Source organism: Protobothrops mucrosquamatus, unplaced genomic scaffold (assembly GCF_001527695.2).
Source record: "Protobothrops mucrosquamatus isolate PMUCROS unplaced genomic scaffold, P.Mucros_1.0 scaffold605, whole genome shotgun sequence".
In the NCBI taxonomy this organism is placed as follows: Eukaryota; Metazoa; Chordata; class Lepidosauria; order Squamata; family Viperidae; genus Protobothrops; species Protobothrops mucrosquamatus.
In genome coordinates, this window is record NW_015386903.1 from 239,379 (window position 1) to 261,354 (window position 21,976).

Below are 21,976 nucleotides of genomic sequence, written 5' to 3' on the forward strand. Positions count from 1 at the left end.
AGATAGATAGATAGATAGATAGATAGATAGATAGATAGATAGATAGATAGATAGATAGATAGATAGATAGATAGATAGATAGATAGATAGATAGATAGATAGATAGATAGATAGATAGATAGATAGATAGATAGATAGATAGATAGATAGATAGATAGATAGATAGATAGATAGATAGATAGATAGATAGATAGAGATGATAGAGATAGAGATAGAGATAGAGATAGAGATAGAGATAAAGATAAATATAGACAGAGATAGAGATAGAGATAGATAAATAGAGATAGAGATAGATATTTCTGGAACTTGGCGTGTATTTCCAGTTTCCTGCAAAAACCCTCCAATAGTGACAAGTCACGAGTAGTACATGTATTCCTCAACTTACCACCATTCATTCAGCGACCCTTTGAAGTTAAAAGGCCCTTGCAACTGGTCTTGGCACGTGTGACTGTTGCAACATCGTCCTGGTCATGTGATTAAAATTTGGGTGCTGGGCCATGGGCCTGTATTTATGACCGTTCCAGAGTCCCAGGGTCACGTGATCACAGGGTTAGTAACTTAACAACTGCAGAGATTTACTTAACCACCGTGGCAAGAAAGGTCGTAAAAGGGGGGCAAAACTCACTTAACAACTGTCTTGCTTCTCAACGGAATTGTTGGGCTCAGCTGTGATTGTAAGTTGAGGACTCTACGTACAATCGGGTGCGACTCATTTAATCGCCTTGCAGCTGTGCTCTCGATTGTGGTCATAAGTCAAGGACTTCCTCTGTGCCCCAATTTATTGTTACTTTTTTTTTTTTTTTTTGCAAATGTAGCCACCCTAATTATTTACCTGCAATGGATCGATGCTTGTCCGAACATGGTATGATTTTATTCGCTTCCTCTTTTCAGACAATCAGTTCAAACCCAAACCTCGGCTAAAGCCGGTGGCCAACCGACGGGCCATGTCTGTTCACGAGGAGCAGCTCAGGGACCAGGCCTGCACGGCAGAGCTTCACCGTAAGTAGACCGAGGACTTCCCAAGGAAGAACAGCTGTGTAATGGAAAGGCTTCCAAAAAGCAGACGGGTGAAAGCAGAAATGCCGATTCCAAAAATCTGGGAGATAAATTCCCTTTGCGTGGCAATGTTTTTATGAGTCATTTCAGATTGTGTTAATGTTTAAGAAGAACATTTCTATATTGCCTGAAACTACAGCAAATGCTTCCTTGTAATCATGTGAAGGGGAGGAGGGAAAATTTGTGATGTTTACAGCAACAGTGCAGTATCTGTTAAAGAAAAGGCTTCTATTGGGATAATAATAATAATAATAATAATAATAATAATAATAATAATAATAATAATAATAATAATAATAATAATAATAATAATAAGGTTGGAAGGGACCTTGGAGGTCATCTAGTCCAACCCCCTGCTCAGGCAGGAAACCCTATACCATTTCGGATAAATGGCTGTCTAGTCTCTTCTTAAAAACTTCCAGTGTTGGACCATTCACCGCTTCTGGAGGCAGGTTGTTCCAGGTAGCTTTCCTTCATCTGATTGTAGCCAATGAGCATGAGTGTTTAGAGGGCCAATCGGGTGTCATCTTGTTTTGGCAATGAGCCAATCAGATCACAATAGGATTCAGTTATCGATGTCATGTGTTGAAGCTGAGAGGAGGACATTTGTCAGTGTGTTGTGTGATCGCTATCAAGTTGGTTGGGGTTTTTTGTGCTCTTTCATTTAGTGAGCTTGTAAAACGTAACAAAATTAAAGTAATGGTGCCAAGAGTTGACTGGTCACCCAGAAAGCGATGTAAAATAGAATTATTAAGTGAACAAGCCTACAGTTATAAAGAAGTTAGAAGAAAAATTGGTGGAAACTTAACCAAAGGTGGCATTTCTACTGTACACTTTTCCCAAAAGGTTTCCACAATTTTGGCCACTACTGTAGTTGTTAATCATGGTGTCCTTAAGCAGGTGAAGATGTAACATTTCACTTTTATATCATGCTACTAAAGGAGCTGATTTACCCATTTAACAAGAACATGATAAATTGCTGGAAACAAAGCCACAAGCTTTGCAGTGTGGGCCCATTTTCATTCAAAAACAGGCCTAGAAAAGAACAAAAATTGTATCAATTCCATTATCAGAACATGAAGAAGCAACAGCAAAATTCTACTACGGAGGAGTAATAATAATTGTATACTGAAAGATTCAGGGTCTGATCTGAAGTTGCGGCTATAGACTCAAAACAAGAGCCCATTTTCCAGAAGGTAAAAATAAGGCGTCTTGCCCTCAAGAACTCCGCTAAAGCATGGTTTCCTTGACTATCTGCCCTACACACTGAATTACACGCTGCAGAATGGCCAATTGTACTTTTTGTTCTGGATCGCAAGATGTCTTTTCTAGATCTGGCTAACATGGCCTATATTCCTTACAGATGCAAAAATCCCTCTTTGTTTGCAACGCTCCCCTATTCTGAAATGGAAGACTAAGCCCAAGTTGTTGTTGGAGACTGGACCATCTGCACCCTCGGATTCTCTAGGTAAGAGAGAGAGAAGTACCCCAACTTTACTCTTCCTAGATATAAACTCATCTTCTGAATTGCAAACATCTCCCATGTTCATGTCAAATTTTAGGACAGGACTACTTTGATCATTGTTGATCAAAGCTTAGGTGTAGAATCACATAGAGCTTACGATGCTCAGCAACCTCCATTTAGTGCCTATGATGTTTGAAGAGCATTAAGTATCTTTTCCATGAGGAACTAGAAGTTTTCTCAATTCTGGTTCCTTAAGGTCCCCCTTGCTTCTGGTAGTTGGCCTGTTGTCAATCAATTCAGCCGTGTTGACGATTTGTGGGGACTTTTTTCTAGGCCCTCCCCCACAAGAACAGAATGTGGTTGCCTCCAACTCAAAACCAAGAGCAGACACAGGAGAAGAGTTGCCCCAGGCTACAGAACAAACTCTACAGAACGCACAAAATACAGCATTAGACCAAAGAACTGCTCTGCCCCTCTCCAAGTCTCCGATACACGAGCATTGAATGATACTGCATGATGACTGCTCCACTGAAGGAGAACAGAGTGAAGGCTTATGGTTTGAAGCAACAGCCAGCTGTGAGGGTGCGAGTTCTTTGGTACAAGGATGAGCAAGTGACCGGCCTTCCCATAGCTCCTTGGCTGGAAGAACTGGGATTTCCAGTGATGGATAGTGGCATCTAATCTCCTGCACGTCTTTCTGGATCGCCCCGTTTCATCTTTCATCCTTGTACACGCTCATCAAAGTGCCCAGTATTCTAATGGTTTGTGTGAGAAAAGCCAAAATCTCAAGTCTGCAGGAAACCGGTCTTTTCCAGCAGAAGTTGTACAGTTGGTACAGATGTGACAAATGTTAATAGTGCCAGAGACTGAGAACCACCAGCAGGCGGGATGGGGGTTATTTTACATTCACTAAACTTGCTTGCCTTGCATTGTATGTTTTGGAAGTTTGAGACTAGGCTAGCTTTGTGGTTTGTAGGAGAATTAAAAGCAAGCACTCAGTTAAACCAGGTACATGTGTCTCATAACAAACTTACTCCACTACCACCCTATATCATATTTCATCTGAAGATCTTATTTCCTTATGTCCACATCCTTTTGCAAACTAGGAACAAAACTGTCACGCTGGAAGAAATATCTGCTGGCACCAATGAGAGGCTTGGTGAGAGCAAGGTAGGAGGAACAAGGTAGCAGCTTTCAGCCAGGTAACCCAAAGAAGGTTGCAGTTTCTCCTTTCCACAATTAAACATTCAAAATTACAGTTGCTCCCATCTCATTTCTTCTGGTATCCGGCCTCTCCTCTAAGCTTCATTAACGTTGCTACAGGATTCAGCAAAGCTTTGCTATTGCAGAGAAGATGGGAGAAATGGAGAAGACTCATCTATCTTGGGAAGAGGTGAGGGCATCACACCAAGCTTGGTGTTTCTGTTCAAACTCTTTGTAAGATGCTTATCCAGTAGCCTTGCCTCACTAATCAGGATTTCCAGCCTTCTCCTTAAAAGAAAACAGCTTAACACCCTAATCCATTGGCTTTTAAGGAGGCCCTAGGTAATCGTTAGTTCTTACAATATGAATCGCTTAACTCGTTACAGCTCCTGACATCCAAAGCACTAGCACATAGACAAAGAGTACGTATTTCTCCACACTGATAGTCTGCAACTAAACACTGTGTTAAATATAGTTATACTCTGAAAAAGAAAATGCAGCTGTTTCGTAGAGTATTCGGTACTTTCACCACTAGCCTTTTTTCAGACACTGGAAGAAAAAATATGTGGCGCTTGGCTAATCTGTTATATTCTCCAGAGGACTGGAAGGGTTCTACAGCTTTCAGCTGAGAGTTTTTCTGCCAACATGGATGGAAAGTTCAGGACTCCATAATCTGAAGGCATTCTTTTACGAACACCGAAAAAGGCTTTTGCTTCCGGTTATCGGTGAATTTGAATTGAGGGAACGTTATGGACCACACCACAGTTAAGATAATGGAGGATATATGCAGCCACAATAGATGCAGAGTTCTCACAACAGTGTCTACTAGTATAATGCCACCTACACACAAACCTGTTTCCACACAGATAACATTTTGGAATCCTGGTTCAATTACCAATCATCCTCAACCACGAGAGACGCTCAGTGGGAGCTGAGCTCCTTGTAATTGTACTTGGGTATTTGCCATCTATTTACCAGATGATTATTGCATGCCTCTTTTAAAAATATTCCAGCACAAATAGCCAATTTATTTAGATTTAAGGTCTTTATTTTAAAGCAAAGAATCACAGAATTTTATTTTAACCTTCAAACTATGTTTGAGTGACTGTGCTCGAATTTGGAAAATTGGCACACAAGGTATATTTTTTATCCAGAGCTGTGCTGTTGTATTTTTCCTAATTTGTTTTAATTTTCAAAACATTTTATCAAGCATGTAAGCTATATGAAGTATTTTGTAATTAAATGAAAGGAGGAGATGACAAGAATAATTAAAAATAAGCATTTTAATTCATATTGATGTTGGCATACAATTGTTTATTACCTTTATGGCATTTTTACAAATATATACTGTTGTAGAAAACCATTCATCGCTTAAAGCAAGAAATATTTAATTGGTGTAGCACTTCATTAGATGTATTTCTATCACAATAATGAAAGTTCACCTTCTTCTATATGGTCTTTCTGATGCCACACTCAGTTACCTTAATGACCCATAACAGATATCTGTCTCCTGAAATACTCTACAAATTTGATTTTGCTTTGCTGCATAGTTATCTAATGAAAGTGATAGTAGACTGTGAACAAAGTTCTTTATACAATTCTGAACCATGAAAGCTACAAGAAGCAATTATGTGCATTTCTTAATGTTCTAAAAGAGATAAAACAGATTCATGAGTATTAGGCATAATCTGTAAGGGAACTTCCCTCTTTAGAAACATAAAGATATAAATCCTGTCACTGGAGAATAACAACAGAGATAGTATTTGTCTTCATATGATTGCAGGCTTACTAGTGGCATCTCATTCACTGCAAACAAACCAGACTGGAATTGTACCCATAAATGAAATTTTGTATTCTTAACTGCATTAAAACCACTATGTGGTTGTAGCTACGGTATGTGCTATTGTTTATGGATTTACTCTTTGCAAACTCCTGAAATTCTAAAGCACAAGTAAATTGTGCAACACGTAACATTTAAACAGAGAATATACTTCTACTGTCTAAAGTCTCTTAAGGGAGCAAAATGAATAAAATAATTTGAGCAATTCCTGGACCAGCTCTAAAGGCATGTGGGCTACAGATCCTCTCTAGCTTCAAAAATGGATATGCTCCTTAAATACCTGCAAATCCCTCATTGCAGATAAAATTACAGGGTTTTTTTTTGCATGCCCCAGGACTCACTAGCTTAGGAACTGTAGTTTCCGTATGTCAACTTTTAAAGACCAAATTTCTTTGCATTCTATTTACAACCAACTGTAAAAAAAACAGCTTTCCCCCTACTTAAAAATAACTCTTTATCTTTATGACGTACAAGGCAAGCTGTAATGGATACCAGTTTATTTTAACAAGTTACAAACAAAAATATACAAACAAGTGTGCGCTTATAGCTGAGTCCCACTTATAACTTCATATAAACAGGAGCATTATGTCTTTGGCACTGTCATTCTGCCATCCTTAAAAAGAGCAGGTGGCACATCTTTGTATCAAAAATCAAAGCAATCTTTGCTCGAGACGTCCAAACAACAGATGAAAAGGTGATGGATTCCTTTTTTCCCCCCTTGTACGTGAAATCAAAACAACATATCCATCTTCAGGAAAACAGAATAAAAAAAAAACCCAAACAGCTTAACCGTAGCAAAAGTGTCTTAGGTAATTCAACCTGAGATCAAGGTATCTTAAGGAAGTTTATTGCTTCTCCTCATTGCTGAAAACCCAGCGTGCCCATTCCAGCAAGGCTCTTGAGATCCTATAGATCAAAAACAGGAAACGTGAAAGCACCAGACCTGAAGGTAAGCAAATATTCAGATGTGCTGGGTGTCAGGAGCAAAAACGTGGGGTTATTGGCAAGGTTTTATGGAAAGCAACAGTCATTGCACAAACTGTTCTCCATAAATGTATGGTTCTTCTCGTCCAGCACATTTAACATAGACCCTTCCCATGATATGTGTGACTAGCTAGGAAAGAGATACTAACCTTACAGACTGCACTTGAGAGCAGAGCTCAGGTGTAGGTGGGTTGGGTATAAAATGAAAACCGTCTCCTTTCGCGTTCTCCTAAGAGTGAAAGAGGGAGGGAGGGAGAGAAAGAGAGAGAGAAAGAGAGAAAGACACACAGAGAGAAGTGAATCCTTGTTTTTTTAAATTCTGGCCATATTTTAATCACTATTTTGGAATAGTTTGGGGAGGATGAAAGAAAAGTTAGAAGGTATTAAGTCGGAAATCAACAATACGGTTCCCACTGAATCACCCAAATTAAACTAATATTTTTAAATAGCTAACATTTTGCCCTTTATACAGTCACTGCATAGGATTCCAGCATTCTCACCTGACATTCCCCAAATGAAAAAAATCCTATGTCAGATGTTGCCACCTTATAGTTTCTCACCAAATATAATTACAGATAACCCTAAACTACAACCAGTGGTGTAGTGACAGTTTGAACCTATGACGGACAACACCCCCCCCCGCCAAAAAAAAGTACTTATGATCTTATTCTGAAGTTCTGACAGCCGTCCCCTGGTTATGTGACATTTTGGTTGCTTGGCAACCAGCCAGCATTTACGGCCGTTTGCGGGTGTTCTGTGATCACAATTTATGATGTTTTTTGGAGAACACCAGGATTTCTGGCAAAGTTCGTCCTTGGTAAACGATGAGTTCACTTTAAGGACCACCTCAAAAAAAGTGGTAAAATCTAATCGGTCATTTGCCAAGCTCAATTATGGCAAAGTCAAGGATTATCTGCATCGGCGATGATTGAATATAAATTTATATTGGCAACCAAAACATATCTGCAAAACAAGCATGAGAGGAAGGGCGGATTTGCTTTGCAAAGAGTCTGTAATTCCACTCTGACAAAGCTATAGAGGGGTTTATTATTATTATTATTTTCCTTCACTCAGATGACAGATTTACCTTTGGTTGAACTCCGATTTGCTTTGATTTCCTTGTGGTGACTCCTCTGGGTACCTGCTCGCTTCTTTTTTCCAGAAATTTCTCTGTATAACTGCAATGGGCAAACACAGGTGACTGCTGATCCTGAATCTCCTCCAACCGTCTTTTCTTAGGGGTGCTTGCAAAGTTCAAGGGAAGATAGCGATTTACATGTTTCCCACTTGGATTACTAGATTTCGTAACAGTCTCAGTAGAGCAATGCCCTACAGCTTCCAGATTACTACTGCAAGTTGGAGAAAAAGTCTCAGAGGATTCTTCTTCACTTGGCGCTTGCTTCCTTTTAGCTGACACGTATTTCTGAGTTTCACAGTGTTTCTGTCTAGCTGTCCTCTCCTGGGCCCCATGGGCAAGGGATAGACAACCCTTCCTCCTTTCAGACACCGGCTCAGAGGACAAGTCGCCCTCATTGGAATGACCAACAGAAGAAAAAGAAAGGACGGCATTACGAAGACAGGATTTATTTAACGGCTGACCGCAAGGAACGCTGTCTGCAAGTTCGCTGTCCTGGCCTGACGTAGTTGACGTAATCAGGTCAGCTTTCCGACTGGGCATTTCGTGGAGAAATTCCCTGTTCTGAAAATGAAACAGCGATGGAAACTTTGCTGGCGCAGCCTGCTCAGAGCTGGAGTGAGGCATATTATCACAAGGCTCCGGGAAATGTGAGATGCAAGAGTTGGAGTCTGGACTTGCTTCTTCAGCAGGACTGGCCAAGAGCATCTGCTGCATCTGGGGAAGTCCACAGGATGTGCCAGAAGTATCTGTCAAAGTGCAAAAAAAAAAAAAAGCCCCCCCCAAAAATCAACTGTTTTCAGTCGATGGAGATTCTCAGTCACCCAAGTCTTAGTTGTCCCAAAGATGCTTTTTCAAAAAGCAACTTGGACTTTCTTATTTTTTTTTCTCCTGGAAGACGTTTCACTTCTCACCCAAGAAGCTTCCCCAATTCTAAAGAAGCCGTTGCCTTCAGTCAGAACTGAAGAAGCTTCTTGGATGAGTAGCGAAAACAAAGCTTTTGGGACAGGCGTTTTAAGGCATGTAACAGCACAGAGCCACACTACCTGGAAACAGATATCCTGCGTCTAGTGCACAAACAGCTTTAAGAGGAACACAGATGCACACACACTCCCACGCCATGTGAAGTTTCTCACACATTGATCAAAGTGCAGTTGACAGTTTACTAAACAGGGAACACCTTTGCAAATGAAACAAGTTCCCAGTCCCTTTCGCAGGACTAAACGACATGAGATTTTACTAAATGTCTGTGGAGATTCTCAGTCATCCAGGTCATGGTTGTCCCAAAGATGCTTTTTCACGAGGCAACTGGACTTTCATCATCATCATCATCATCATCATAATCATAATCATAATAATAATAATAATAATAATAATAATAATAATAATAATAATAATAATAATAATAATAATAATAAAGTTGGAAGGGACCTTGGAGGTCATCAAGTCCAACCCCCTGCTCAGGCAGGAAATCCTACACCATTTCAGACAAGTGGCTATCTTCTTAAAAACTTCCAGTGTTGGAGCATTCACCGCTTCCGGAGGCAGGTTGTTCCACTGGTTAATTGTTCTCACTGTCAGGAAGTTTCTTGTTTTTCTTTGAAGACGTTTCGCTTCTCATCCAGAAGTTTCTTGGATGAGAAGCGCTGAAGCAGCTTTGGATGAGAAGCGAAACGACTTTCAAAGAAAAACAAGAAAGTCCAGTTGCCTCGTGAAAAAAGCATCTTTGGGATGAGATTTTTACGGCACCCAACTTGCTTATATTTAGATGTTTCATTGGAAATTGAGGAACTTGCTGGGATTTTTGTGTTGCAATCTTAAAACGTCTTTCTCATACTAATTTCAATTAGAGGTACTAAGTTAGCATAAAATGAGATGAGACCAATGCAAGAAGCATCCCGAGGGCTGCGGATTCATTTTTTGTTCTCAAAGGGTTCAGTGTGGCTACATGGTAAACTTTTGTTGCTTCTGTTTTGATTTTAAGAAGCAGGCATTTTGATAACCTTTAAAACGGGTTGCTTGCTTTCAATTTGCGCAGTGCATGAACCAATGTAATTTATTCATTAAAAACAGGGTTTCAGTTCTAGATTCAAACAAAATTGGCATCTATCTTAAAGAAACACAAGCAGCATCAAAGCTTCAGCTACACCACTTTTAGTAAGGGTTTCCCACGTACCCTTGCATGAAGATGCAGCGAAAGAGAAATTCCTGCAAAATATTGTTGATGATGGCAGAGAAAAAGTTAATTAGCATGTGGCTAGAAAAGGGGTGTGGTGTTGAAATGAATAGTAAGAGCCAATAACCCCTATCAACGCTTGATTTAACAGTTTCTCCAATGGGAATGCAAAAAAAACAGTCATGTTTTGCTCCTAATGTTATAGAGAAGTAGTGATTAAAGGTGACGGTTAGCTTTTGATCTCACTCACCGCTGGAAGAGCTCAAGATTATTCCTGGGACTGCATCCCAGGGATTTTCTAAGGATCCATTCAAACTTGCAGAATCTACTGGGTAAAGAAACGCAAATTAACATCTTCCTCTAAACATTCCTTGAAAGGTGGAGCAGCTCAGGATAAGATCCTAAAGAGCAGCCATAGTCAAACATTGCAAAAGATTATAGGAATCAAGTCTGACACAAACACTGTCAGTATCTCAAGCAAACGGACCTGCGTTCAGAGTTCAAGAAATAGGAAGCAAATTCACATCTAAGTGCATTCAAAATTTGATTTAGGTGGAAGGTCTTCTGAATAGACGTGAATAAGCAGTGTTAGGTTTTGAAAGCAGAGTCGCTTGTCTGTATGAAAATACCCAGATTCACAAACCCAATATTGTTGCTTTTATGTATTTGATATCCAGCAGCACATTATTCTTCATATGCTTATGCAAGGTGATGATGGTGATAAATTCCTGGGAGATGAGTTGGGCTGAAAAAGACTGAATGGCCCAAAGTCACCCAGTGGCTTTCATGTCTAAGATGGGACTAGAACTCACAGACTTCAGGTTTCTAACTCGGTGCCGTAATCACTAGGCCAAACTGACTTAATACACCGCCTTATTGTTCTCTTTATATCTACTCATTATACATTATACTTTATGTCATCCGTTAGGCTCTCGGAGTAGAGAGAAACAGATGTTACGTTATGTCAGGCCCCGCCATTCAAGTTTTTTACATGAGGTCACCACTTCCTTTGGAAGAGGAGATAGTGAAACTGGTCAAATGGCGCCCCCTGGTGGTCAATGAAAACATCACACAGGACGTACACAATGTAAAAACAGAGGCGGGTGGAAATCATGTGATACTCTGTACACGGGAGGCGTGACAAAATGTAATATTTGAGCAACTCTGTCCCTAATAGGCTTGAAGGAGGTGGACTATATATACACCATTCTGCCATCATCCATATCACTTTTCTTCTGGGAGATACAGTAGTGCAGAGTTTGAAGTTCAGTCTTTTAAATAAGATTTTAAGATAAGATAACCCTTATTGTCATTTTTTTTTTACTGCGGGCACAACGGCACACATCAAAAATGAAATTTAGTTGCCCGCTCTCAAAGTGAAACACATACATGACACACACCTAAACATACCATGTACAACACATGTATAGACCCACACCCTTACATATACGTAACAAATAAATATTCAATACTATCCATCTTGAATATATAACGGAAGGAGGAAGCTTGAGAGAGTGTTTGATTGTTGGCTCTAAAGCCTAACTTGGGTCTTGCTACATGGACTTACGTAGGTGTGCATCCATAATTATTACGAAAAATCCATAGATATCTTCATTGAATTAAAAAAAAAAAACAATAACGAAAGTTAAATGAACAACAAAAAGGAATTGGAAAAAAACAAAAGATCGTAAAAAAGCTAGATAAAAGTGCAAAAAGAAAAAAAGATGAGAACAGAAACAGAATGACTTTCTTTGGCGTAGATATGAAATAAAAAAGTACATCCAACACAAATAACAATTGCAAAATATTGACTGGCTTGGGCTAATCAACCTCCGTGAATGCTTTTTTAGAACTTTTCTGAATGCTGATTCCTGAGTCTTTGGGATAATATTCCCTGAAGTTTAAAATGCACCATTCACCTGCACGTTCACAAAAAACGTTCACAATGGTACTCACCACTGAAAAAAGATACAGTACTGCGATCATCTTCTTCAATGTCTCCAGATCCTTCAGGAACAGCTTGAGGGGTATCTGAGAAAAACAAGAGCTTATTAGCTATCAGCATCCACTCCCAGGGTTCCCAAACCAGGGGTGCTTACATCCCCTGGGAGTACAAAACGATATTCCAGGGTTTTTTTCAAAATTATAGTGTATATGCATAATTCATTGCCGTTATTTCGAACTTTTGTAAGGGATGCGAGAATATATCAGAAGTGTTCTAGGGGTGCGGGGTATAGAAAAGGTTGGGAACCACTACTTTAGATCAATCCACACAAGCAAACTTAAGGACTTAATTTGTTGCTTTGCAACAGCCAACCTTGGAATCCAAAATAGGTAACAAGGCATGCTTTGCAGGTTATTCACAAACAAATTAAAGCAATGCAATATAGCTTGATTTATCCAACTGTGGCATGGGAATGGCTGTGTTTTGTTCTGAGCTTATACATTTGTGATAGCGACCGTACCCAACGTTGATTTAAGAAAGCTACTTAAATTGCTAGCGGCCACTGCTTTCCGAGTGTATCCAAATCTCTTTACTTTTTCTTTTTAGTCTTGATTTTTTCCAAAACAAAAATGATCCACGAGATATTTGTGTCATTGAATCCACAGGATAAACATACCTCTTGATGCTAAAAACTGCAGGATGTACCTTAATAAAAACTACAAAAATCTTGTGAAAAGCCCTACTCCATTTACAGTATGATGTCTGGCCGTCCTATATGATAAGATGGAACATGGATGCAAGCAAAATTTCAGTTTCATCTTCACATCTGTGTTATGCCATTCCTTGCCAACTACCATAACAATTATGACATTTAACTACAATGCTTGTATAGTTAGAAATCAGGAGCGCTGCCTTAGAGGGAAAAAAACTTCCAAACCAACCCATTTTCATCCATATATCTGGTCCCTGGTTCTGCCACTCACTTGATATGTAGGACTGGGAAAGTGCTGCCTTATTTTCTGCATTGATCAGCAGATACTTAGCTGGAACCGTGAAGATGTCTTGGTTCATCTGAAATCAGAACAGTTTCTGCTTTACACAAGGCAAATATAGAATATCAGCATTCTCAGCTGCTCTTTCACAGGCGCAGGGCACAGAAATTATGATAGAATAATTACGTTGCTTGCTCGAGAGATTATTGTAATAAATGCATTGTGAGTTAAAATAAATAATGAAATGAATGTTCCTTATTTTCTTGCCAAAGCAAATAGACGTATCATATATATATTTATGTTCAGCTTGGACCTGTCTCCTACGTATATTCTATCTGTAGCAGCCTAGAGAGATACAAACCTTATTTTGCTTCCGTTCCAGTTGCCATTTAGTGTCAGGATACACGGCCAGTTGCTCAGAATCCAACAGTTTTGTGGGGCCTAATAAGTTGAGACAATCCTTAGCATTTTGTTTCAGAGTGTTCAGCTGATCCTGGTTTACCTCTTTCAAGACTTGGGAAACTGACTGTGATTCTTGTTCTGAAGAAGAAAAAGCACATTGTAAATAGATAATTAACTTACAAGCAACATCCCAAGCATTTCCCTTTAAGACTGAATGATATAAGACCAGGGATACTAAACTATTTTTTTTAATGAAATGTCATGATCAGAAATACATCATCGTTTTTGTACCTATTCTGGCCTGAAGATAAACATATTTTGAATCTATCTCACGAAAGTGAAAATGTTTTGAAGAAAATACAACTTAGGAAGGAGTTGTGTTATAAATGTTAAGCCTTTAAGTGGCCTGAAGAAATTGTCTAGGGGGGGGGGCATAAAACACAAATAATATTTGCTCCACAATGAAATATAACATAAAAAAACCAGAGGAACCCAAACTGACCCCACTTTTCACTAAATTTCATTTAAAAAGCCGCCAACATTTAATCTGGCATACCTGAGTTGAACAATATCTGCATGACAAAACTTTTCCTGAAATATATAATCAAACAGCATCAAGAGTTAAGCATGACAGTTAACTTGCCAAGTCTCTACACCTCCTCCTCTTTGATTTACATCCTGAATCTCTCCCTGTACAAAGTTATTGTTGCTTTCTCCCAAGTTTCTTCTATCCCAACCTCAACCATCCAAGAACGTAATTTTTGAGGTGTTTCTGTTGTCTCCTCAACGGCAACTCATTGGGGTGGGTATCCATCATCACCTTGCATAAGCATAAGCAAATAAAAATGGTAATAGTGGAGGAGAGACGTGAAGGAACTCAGGTCAAGAGGACCAACTGTGAACATCAATGGGCAACACAAGCTATCAATTAGCTGATTGATTTTGCACTTTGCTTTAAGCCATGGGTGTGCAACCTTTTGTCTTGTGGGCCAAACTTAGTGAAGAGGAAATGTCTTGGGCCACAGATAAAATATATAATGTAGTTTATGTACAAAAATAACAAACTTCCTTTATTTTTTAATATTTTATTATATCTTGTGGGGTTGGATAACTAGTTGTCCAGGGCCACATATGGGCTTGTGGCCTGCGGGTTGGATACGCCCACTTTAAACTATGTTTAAACCAATGGATTACCAAATAAATGAAATTTGGCTATGGTTTCACCCTAAGTTATGCCGTAAAATCACAATTTATTAATTATAGGTAAACCACATTTTGACTTGTCTACACATTCTGCTAAGCGGAAAAGAAAAGAAAATCCTTTATCTTCCTTTTTAATCAAAATGAGAACAGTTATTTCAAACAGCAGTTCTGAGTCCTGGATCATAATGTAGCACTAATTTTTCATGAGAATGGAACTAAAGTTGTTTTGCTGGGTTAGCTAATGTTGCATTTCTTGGGGAAATGGAAAGTGGATTAACAAAACTGTACTTATGTCGGGAACCAAAGACTATCATGCTTATTATTGACTTATTCATTAATTATCCATTAATTATTATTATTAATACACAAAAAGAAAATGCCCTACTGCTCTTCAAGTATGAAAAAGCAGGCTGCCATTCACATCATGCATAATGAGGTCAAATACAATAAAAAGTTGAAGTCTCTTCCTTGGATTATGTGTGAGAAGAACCTGGAATATTTCATGATACATAGGAAGATTCTACAGAGTTTATAATGTTGCTATAAACAAACCTGAATTTAAAACTGCTAGTTTTAAGATCTCACAGAACAGAATCAAGTAGCTGGCCCACATACTTACTGCCATAGTTCCCTTATCTTTTGCAGGACTGACATCGCCCGGTTGCTATATAAAAGGATAATTAACATCGTCAGTTTTTTAATTGCGGTGGAAAAGCTCAGCTAATAAAACCACATCCAATCAGCAGGTCAATGAAACAGAAACTGATTGTTGACATATGTCAAACCTCAAGCATCTCATCAATTTGGTTGGTAAACATTTTATGACATAAACTTCTAATTTTCAGCCTTGGGCCCCATGTGTGATCTTCCATCCAAATATCAAATCTAACCATACTTAGCTTTTTGAAAATCAAAAAGGTCAGCTAGGAGGTGCCACCTGCTGTAATGTTTAATCCTTCCTCTTTCCAAAACTTGACTATTTTTAAATGTGTAAGGCTGCTCAACTCTACACCAAGAGTTGGACAGTCAACAACAGACAATAGCAGGTATTGCCCTATACAGTAGTTAAGTGTTTATAAAGAATTCATTCCGTTAAATTTCCTAACTCTGATTAAAATGGATGGGATGCAGAAGATTCTGCAATTTTCAAGGTTCGAGCTTAGGCACCCTGTCTTCCCAGTAGGCACCCCAGCTACACAACTAAGATCAGTGTTCTTGTGGGTCTCACCAATTTTGCAGACTCTTCTCCTCTCTCTTCATGGACATGACCTGGAAACATTCAAGGGTGAGATAAAATCGACAATCTTCCTGAAAGTGAAAAACAAGCACAATGAACGATGCTCTGAAAGACAAGGAGACATCTCAGACTGTACATGATCTCAGTGATGGAGAGAAAGTAGCATGGCCTGTGGATAAAAGCCATCAAAGCAGGCTTCTCCAACTGAGGTGACCCCCACCAGATGGGTGGAATTCAAGATTTAGGATACATTGATGGTTAAAGGGTGGAATTTGAACTCAGGGGGAACCCAGTTCAAATCCCCACTTGGATACAAAGCTATCTGGGTGACCTTGCTTCTCAGCCCAATCCAGCTTCACACCAAGGGGTGGCAAGGATCAAATTAGGAGACCTTTCAAACAGAAATGAAGATATAAATGCCCTAAAGCAGGTACAGGAACAATGGCAACTTGACAATCTGTGGACTTCGATTCTCAGAATTCCTGAGCCAGACCTGCTGGCTCAGGAATTCTGGGAGTTGAAGTCCACAGGTCATCAAGTTGCCCATTTCTGCCCTAAAGAAACTATGGTTAGCAACGGCTATGCTTGCTAAAGAATTCAAGAAGTGAAAGGCGCCCAAATTAGATGCTTATTATGCCCCCCCAAACTTATTATGCCTCCCCCTCAGAAAATGAACCTAAGCTGCAAAAGGCAAAGGGCTTCTCTCTGGGTTGCCTTCAATCACTGAAAGAAGCAAGAACAATCAACGGGAGACATTTTGATGCTTGGAAAAGGGAGCCTCAAATGATGCCACATTTAAGGAGCTCCCCCTGCCCAATGAAGCCCCTTCCTCTCTCTCTGGAAGTAAAAATAAAACAATAAAAGGCCCCATGAGACTCATTGTGGCTTTGGAAAGGCAAAGAGCATGCCTCCGTTTCCTGAATATCCAAAGTTTTCCTTGGCGGGAAATGGTTTCCCAAAAAAACTCACAAAAACCCCACTGGAAGAGAGGAAGAAAAACAGCAGTGGGGTTGGTGTGGGCCTGCCTTGTCCTCCTTTCCTTCCCCCTTAAGGAGGACGGGAGATTTTCAGGGCTTTTTATGGCTGCTAAGCAGGATTTAATGGTGGCTGAGATGTTCCCTCAGGGAGGCTTCAAAAAGGCCACAAAAAGGCCAGAAACCACTGGCGGATTAAACATCGGAGGCCAACGATTGCATGTTTAAGGATACATATATTCCGCCCGGCGACAGCCCTACTTTGGGGGAGACCTCAGAAAGGGTGGATTCCAACCCCCAACACAAGGGATGAATTATTTTATCTGTTTTGAAGAATAAAGTAACCCTCCAACTTGAAATTGGCTGTGGTGGGGGGGTTGTCTATCAAAATTCAAAAATAGGGCAAGCTGGCAAAGAAGTCAAGAAAAAAAAGAGGATCCTCAAACAATTTGGTCAAAAATGGGCCCGTTTCTTTATCGAAGACATTTTACAGGCTTGCCATACACTAAATAAAATAACATTTTACAGGCTATCACCATCACATTGTGAGATAGGCAGCAAATAAATTTAACGGACAAACAACCAAATAGATAAATATTGAGGTGGGGGAGGAAATTTTCATACAGGGAGTCCTTGTTTAGCGATTGCCTCCCTTAGCGACCATGTCTGAAATGTAAATAAATCTAAAGGACAGCTTTCTGACATAAAAGGGTTGTCCTATATACATATGGTCACTATTAAGCCAAAGGCACAACAGTCAGAGAATCATAAAAACACCCTCGATACTGACAGAAAATGGGCTCCATTTTACATCCGGGGCCCCAGGCACAAACGGGCCCCAGGGTTGGGACCACGCTAATATCAAGTGGCATATAAATTTAACAAATAAACAATCAAACCTATTTTTTTTTCCTTATGAACCTCCTTCAGGTCTGTCCCTTTTTCTTTATATTTTTTAAAGTCTGGTTGCCATAACTAAGCCCCTCCAGTGATTTCCAAAATTTGATAGCAAATTTTAATTTGTAATGTGATAGACAGGGAGAAATTATTCAGCACAACTGCAGAGTAATCTTTACGATTTAATGCTTCTTAAACTTAAATGATATGCCACTCTGATGCAAGTATTGTCATCAGTGCAGGAAGTTATGGCTTAGCACTTTTTACAAACAATGTGGCTTTTTTAAAAAGAAAATACCTCTAAAATGTATGATTTTGGCCATTATCTGTCCTTCTCTTAATTACAATATGCTGCAGTAAACTCATCTTGAAATCCTGTTTCCTATATTCCTATACAGGTAGTCCTCAACTTACAACAGTTCATTTAGTGACCATGCAAAATTACAACGGCACTCAAAAAAGTAGCTTAATAAATGTTTCACTTAGCAACATAAATTTTGGACTAAGTTGTGGTCATACGTCGAGGATTACCTGTAATTGCAGTGTCCTGGATTCACATTATGGCCTCCTTTGAGCTGCCCATTCAGCTTCTGACAAGCAAAGTCAATTGAGGAAGCTGGATTCATTTCATGTCTCATGATTCACTTAATAACTGCAGTGATTCGCTTAACAACCGTGGCAAAAAAAAACCCTTAAAATTGGGCACGGCTCACTTAACAACGTGCTTAGCAACATAAATTTTGGTCCCAGTTGTGATTGTAAGTTGAGGACTTCCTGTAATTTCATGTCACATCCTCGGAGGATCAAGGTGAATTATCAGCATATGCTACACTGCAACAAGAGCATTGTGCACCTTACCACTTTAGCTGCACTTTTAAAATTGACTGTATAATTCTGCAAGATGATGAACTGGCCAATAACAGCAGAAAATCCAGGCTGAGCCATAGATCTGAGAAATAAGACAGGGAGAAATGTATTGGCAAATCTTAAAGGATCAAACTGTCTCCTGCAGCTAAGGCTGATATTTTTCCATATTGATCTGCAAAAGGCAGGATTCTGTGCACAATTTAAAAAGATCCACAAGTTTCTTTAGAGTGTTGGGAATCTATTTTTATCAACAAAGCCGACATATATTCTCACAGTCTCACTTTCTATGTCAGCACATATTAAAAAGGATTATATGCTACTACACGCAGCCCACCTCTGGTAAATTGTTTTGACCATTTTGTAGAATAGATTTTCCCCAAGAAAAGAAGACTTTGAAACCGCATGTAAAAATGCTGGCAACTTTAAAAGTAAACATATAACCGTAATTCCAGAATCCAAAATACTAGTTCAAATATAACTTCCCTAATAAAGATATAACAAATTTTGAATATGGAATTATCAAATCCCTACAAGATTGGCCTATTAGATTATTATTATTATTATTATTATAATCCCCCCCCCCATATTTTGTTACAAATGATAAAAATCATTAAATGGGGCAAAATTCACTTAACAACTTTCTTGTTTAGCAATATAAAATTTGGGCTCAACTGTACACACCTATTTATCAGACATTTTTGTGAAAACATATAAATGAAAAAGCAAATGAAAGGAATAAAGGAGTAGAACCAAATGAGTGAATAAAGGATTTACAATATCATAGAGATTAGAATTTTATAGGGTATCATTAATAGAGTGTGAATGAAAGAATACATTATATTATTCTATTGCTTGAAGATCTCTATTAAGCTCTAAGCAAGGAAGAAGTCAAAGGTCATGGTCAGCACACCATGGATCATAAAATTATGAATTGCAATAAATTCTGAACTAGCAATACAGAGGTCTTGTAAAATTGTAAAGAGTTCATGAAAGAGAAATATACATTTTGGATGCCATACAAATTCATATATTGAATTATAATCTAAAATAAATTCAAAGTAAAACTTACTGTTTTGTCATTTCAGCAGCTTTGCCTGCAACCACCACTTCAATGTAATGAAGTCCATCTCCAATAAGTAGACTTGTTTCTGGATCCTGCTCAGCATCTTTGTGAACCCTTGGCTCATTCAAAATCTGGGGAAGAGGCAAACAAAATTACACCATAACCAACATATTTGGAAACCAAGTTTATTGGGTGAGGTGGGCCCATTATTTTCCATCAGTGTAAAGCAGAGATGGGCCAAGAGGTATCACAGACACTACAAATATCTGCAGATAGTTCTTTTGGCTGTCTATTGGGTTCTTCCATCTGTCTGTCTTAGTGTAAAACAGAAAAAGAACTGGAACCTGGCACAGAAGAAAGAAGTTTTGCAATCTTTATCAACAAGGATGCTTCATGGAGGCTCCATAATAATTATTAGAAGATGGAAGCGATAGCCCAGTGCAATCTGGAATTTTGTTTAGAAGTGTTGCTGTTATTTCATACAAAAAAAGGAACATGGTGCTAAGCTTAGAAGGGAGATCCCTGGACATCTACAGCAATGTTTTTCAACTCCAACAACTTTATGATTTGTGAACCAACTCCCAGAATTCCCTAGCCAGCTCTAGAAATACTGCTCTAGAGCAGTGGTTCTCAACCTTTTTAATGCCGCGACCCCAACCGATCGTAAGTTGAGGACTAAACTGGTCGTAAGTCGAGGACTATCCAACCAGTCGTAAGTCGAGGACTTTCCCTGCCCGGGAGCACCGCGCATGTGTGGTTCCGCCCCCTGCACCGGCCGAGGCGTAGCTGGCAAGCGGCAGAGACGGAGCAGGCCGACCACCAGCTGGCCCAGCCCAAGGGAGGTAAGGCACCCGCTGGAAAAGGGGGGAAAAATGGCGGACAAAAAAAATGGCGGACAGCCTTGCTTGGCGACCCCCATGAAATGGTCGATCGACCCCAAATGGGGTCCCGACCCACAGGTTGAGAACCACTGCTCTAGAGTAAGTAGCAGGAAAGAAGATACCAATTGCCTTTGGTAAACAGGTACTGTATTTTGCAATTAGCCAGGCCAATGGCAGCACTCATTTTACAACTAAAAAAAAAACATCCTCGTGCAATTTTTGTGGTTGCATGCAAGACCCACTCTCAACATTCCAAATGTTAAGCCGATGATTGCTCTGAACTGTGTCTAGTCTATTGCAAACCAGCAAACCAAGGATATGCTGGTCTGCATTCCTAGACTTGGGGGAGGTGGAGGAAGGACAACATAAATCAAATAAATAAGTTGGAAGGTCCACCTTCAAGACATGTCCAAGCTGTCCATCTGTTTTGATTACGGATTCTTTGTACTCCAACAGAAGAGTCACAATCCAAGGGTCCAAATACGGTAAGTTGGGTCCACTCTTGCTAGTCAGGCTATCCTCAGTGTCTAAGCTGGAGGGGGGGGGGGGAAATGTTAGCAAAGTCAAAAAGTGTCTGAAAAAATGGTGAGAAGGAAACATCCATTCAACGGCATCATTTGGAAAGGAGGAGAGGAAAAACCACAGTACTAGCCACAATGATAGCTCGCTCTAAGCGAAATAACCTTGGCTTAAACTGAGATGTGAACCTATGATTATTTATTATTAATTGGGGGGGAGATAAAAGTCAGTTTTTGTTTCAGGCAGTGGCCTGGAGTAGTGCCCACAATTTTCTTGGCAATTTTTTTTTGGTTAGTGTTTAGTGTTGGGAGAAAGTGACTGGCGTAAGGGCAATCCAGCTTGCTCCCTGTTCCTAAAGCGAGACTAGAATTCACAACCTTCCATTTTTCTAGTCGGATGCCTTAACCATTTCCCCAAACTGGCTCTCTACTTAGTTCACTATACTGTATGAATCTAGTCATTTAATAAACCATGATAAACCAGAATGAGCAGTATATAAATCCTACCATTCTACTCATTCAAACAATAGCTACACCTAAATGTTGGTCTGGGAGATTTGGGGCTAGTCACTCTCTGTCTACTCTAGGAAGAAGGCATGTGGTAGTGGAAAGGCTGTTCCTGGAGGGGGGGGATGAGTGAAAAACCCCAAGAGTCTCTACTTCCAGCAATCTCACCTGTGGGGGTCAAGATTTCTTGCTTGCTCTATAAGCCAGGCAAAGAGAAGCTTGCATTCAACCAAGATCTGAATGGAAACCTTGTAGAGGCATGCCCAAGGGATGAAGGCACCCCTAGAAACTTGCTCTCAACAGCTCCTCGTCTCTTTAGAAACAATAATGAGCCAAAGCTAGGTTTATGCCGTCCTTCCGGGGTCACAATAAATTCAATAATAAACCGAGCAAGAAGACGTGTATTTCCTAATAAAACTTGCAACCAACCAAGCTTGTCCCCCAAAATTACAACGCTAAACTGATCCAGGGATGTTGAAATAGCTTACTGGCCGTTCAGTATGAATTCATGTGCAATGAGCCCCCAAGACCCCAGTCTCTTAACCTTTACTTCGGGGGTCCACCAGAATCTGTCGGAGATTTAGATGAGATTAGATTATATAACCTTTATTGTCATTTTTTTCCCTGTGGG

General features: G+C 39.6%; 1 protein-coding gene across 1 annotated transcript; it reads right to left on the minus strand.

Moving 5' to 3' along the window:
• Positions 1-5,021: 5,021 nt before the first annotated feature.
• LOC107288878 lies at positions 5,022-13,333 on the minus strand. The gene is made up of 7 exons (XM_015817540.1): positions 13,158-13,333; positions 12,788-12,875; positions 11,816-11,890; positions 10,110-10,184; positions 7,636-8,432; positions 6,698-6,777; positions 5,022-6,470 (listed from the first exon to the last, which is right to left on the minus strand). The coding sequence occupies exons 2-7, from the start codon at positions 12,873-12,875 to the stop codon at positions 6,410-6,412; spliced, it is 1,176 nt and encodes a 391-aa protein (XP_015673026.1). The 5' UTR covers positions 13,158-13,333; the 3' UTR covers positions 5,022-6,409.
• Positions 13,334-21,976: the final 8,643 nt, after the last annotated feature.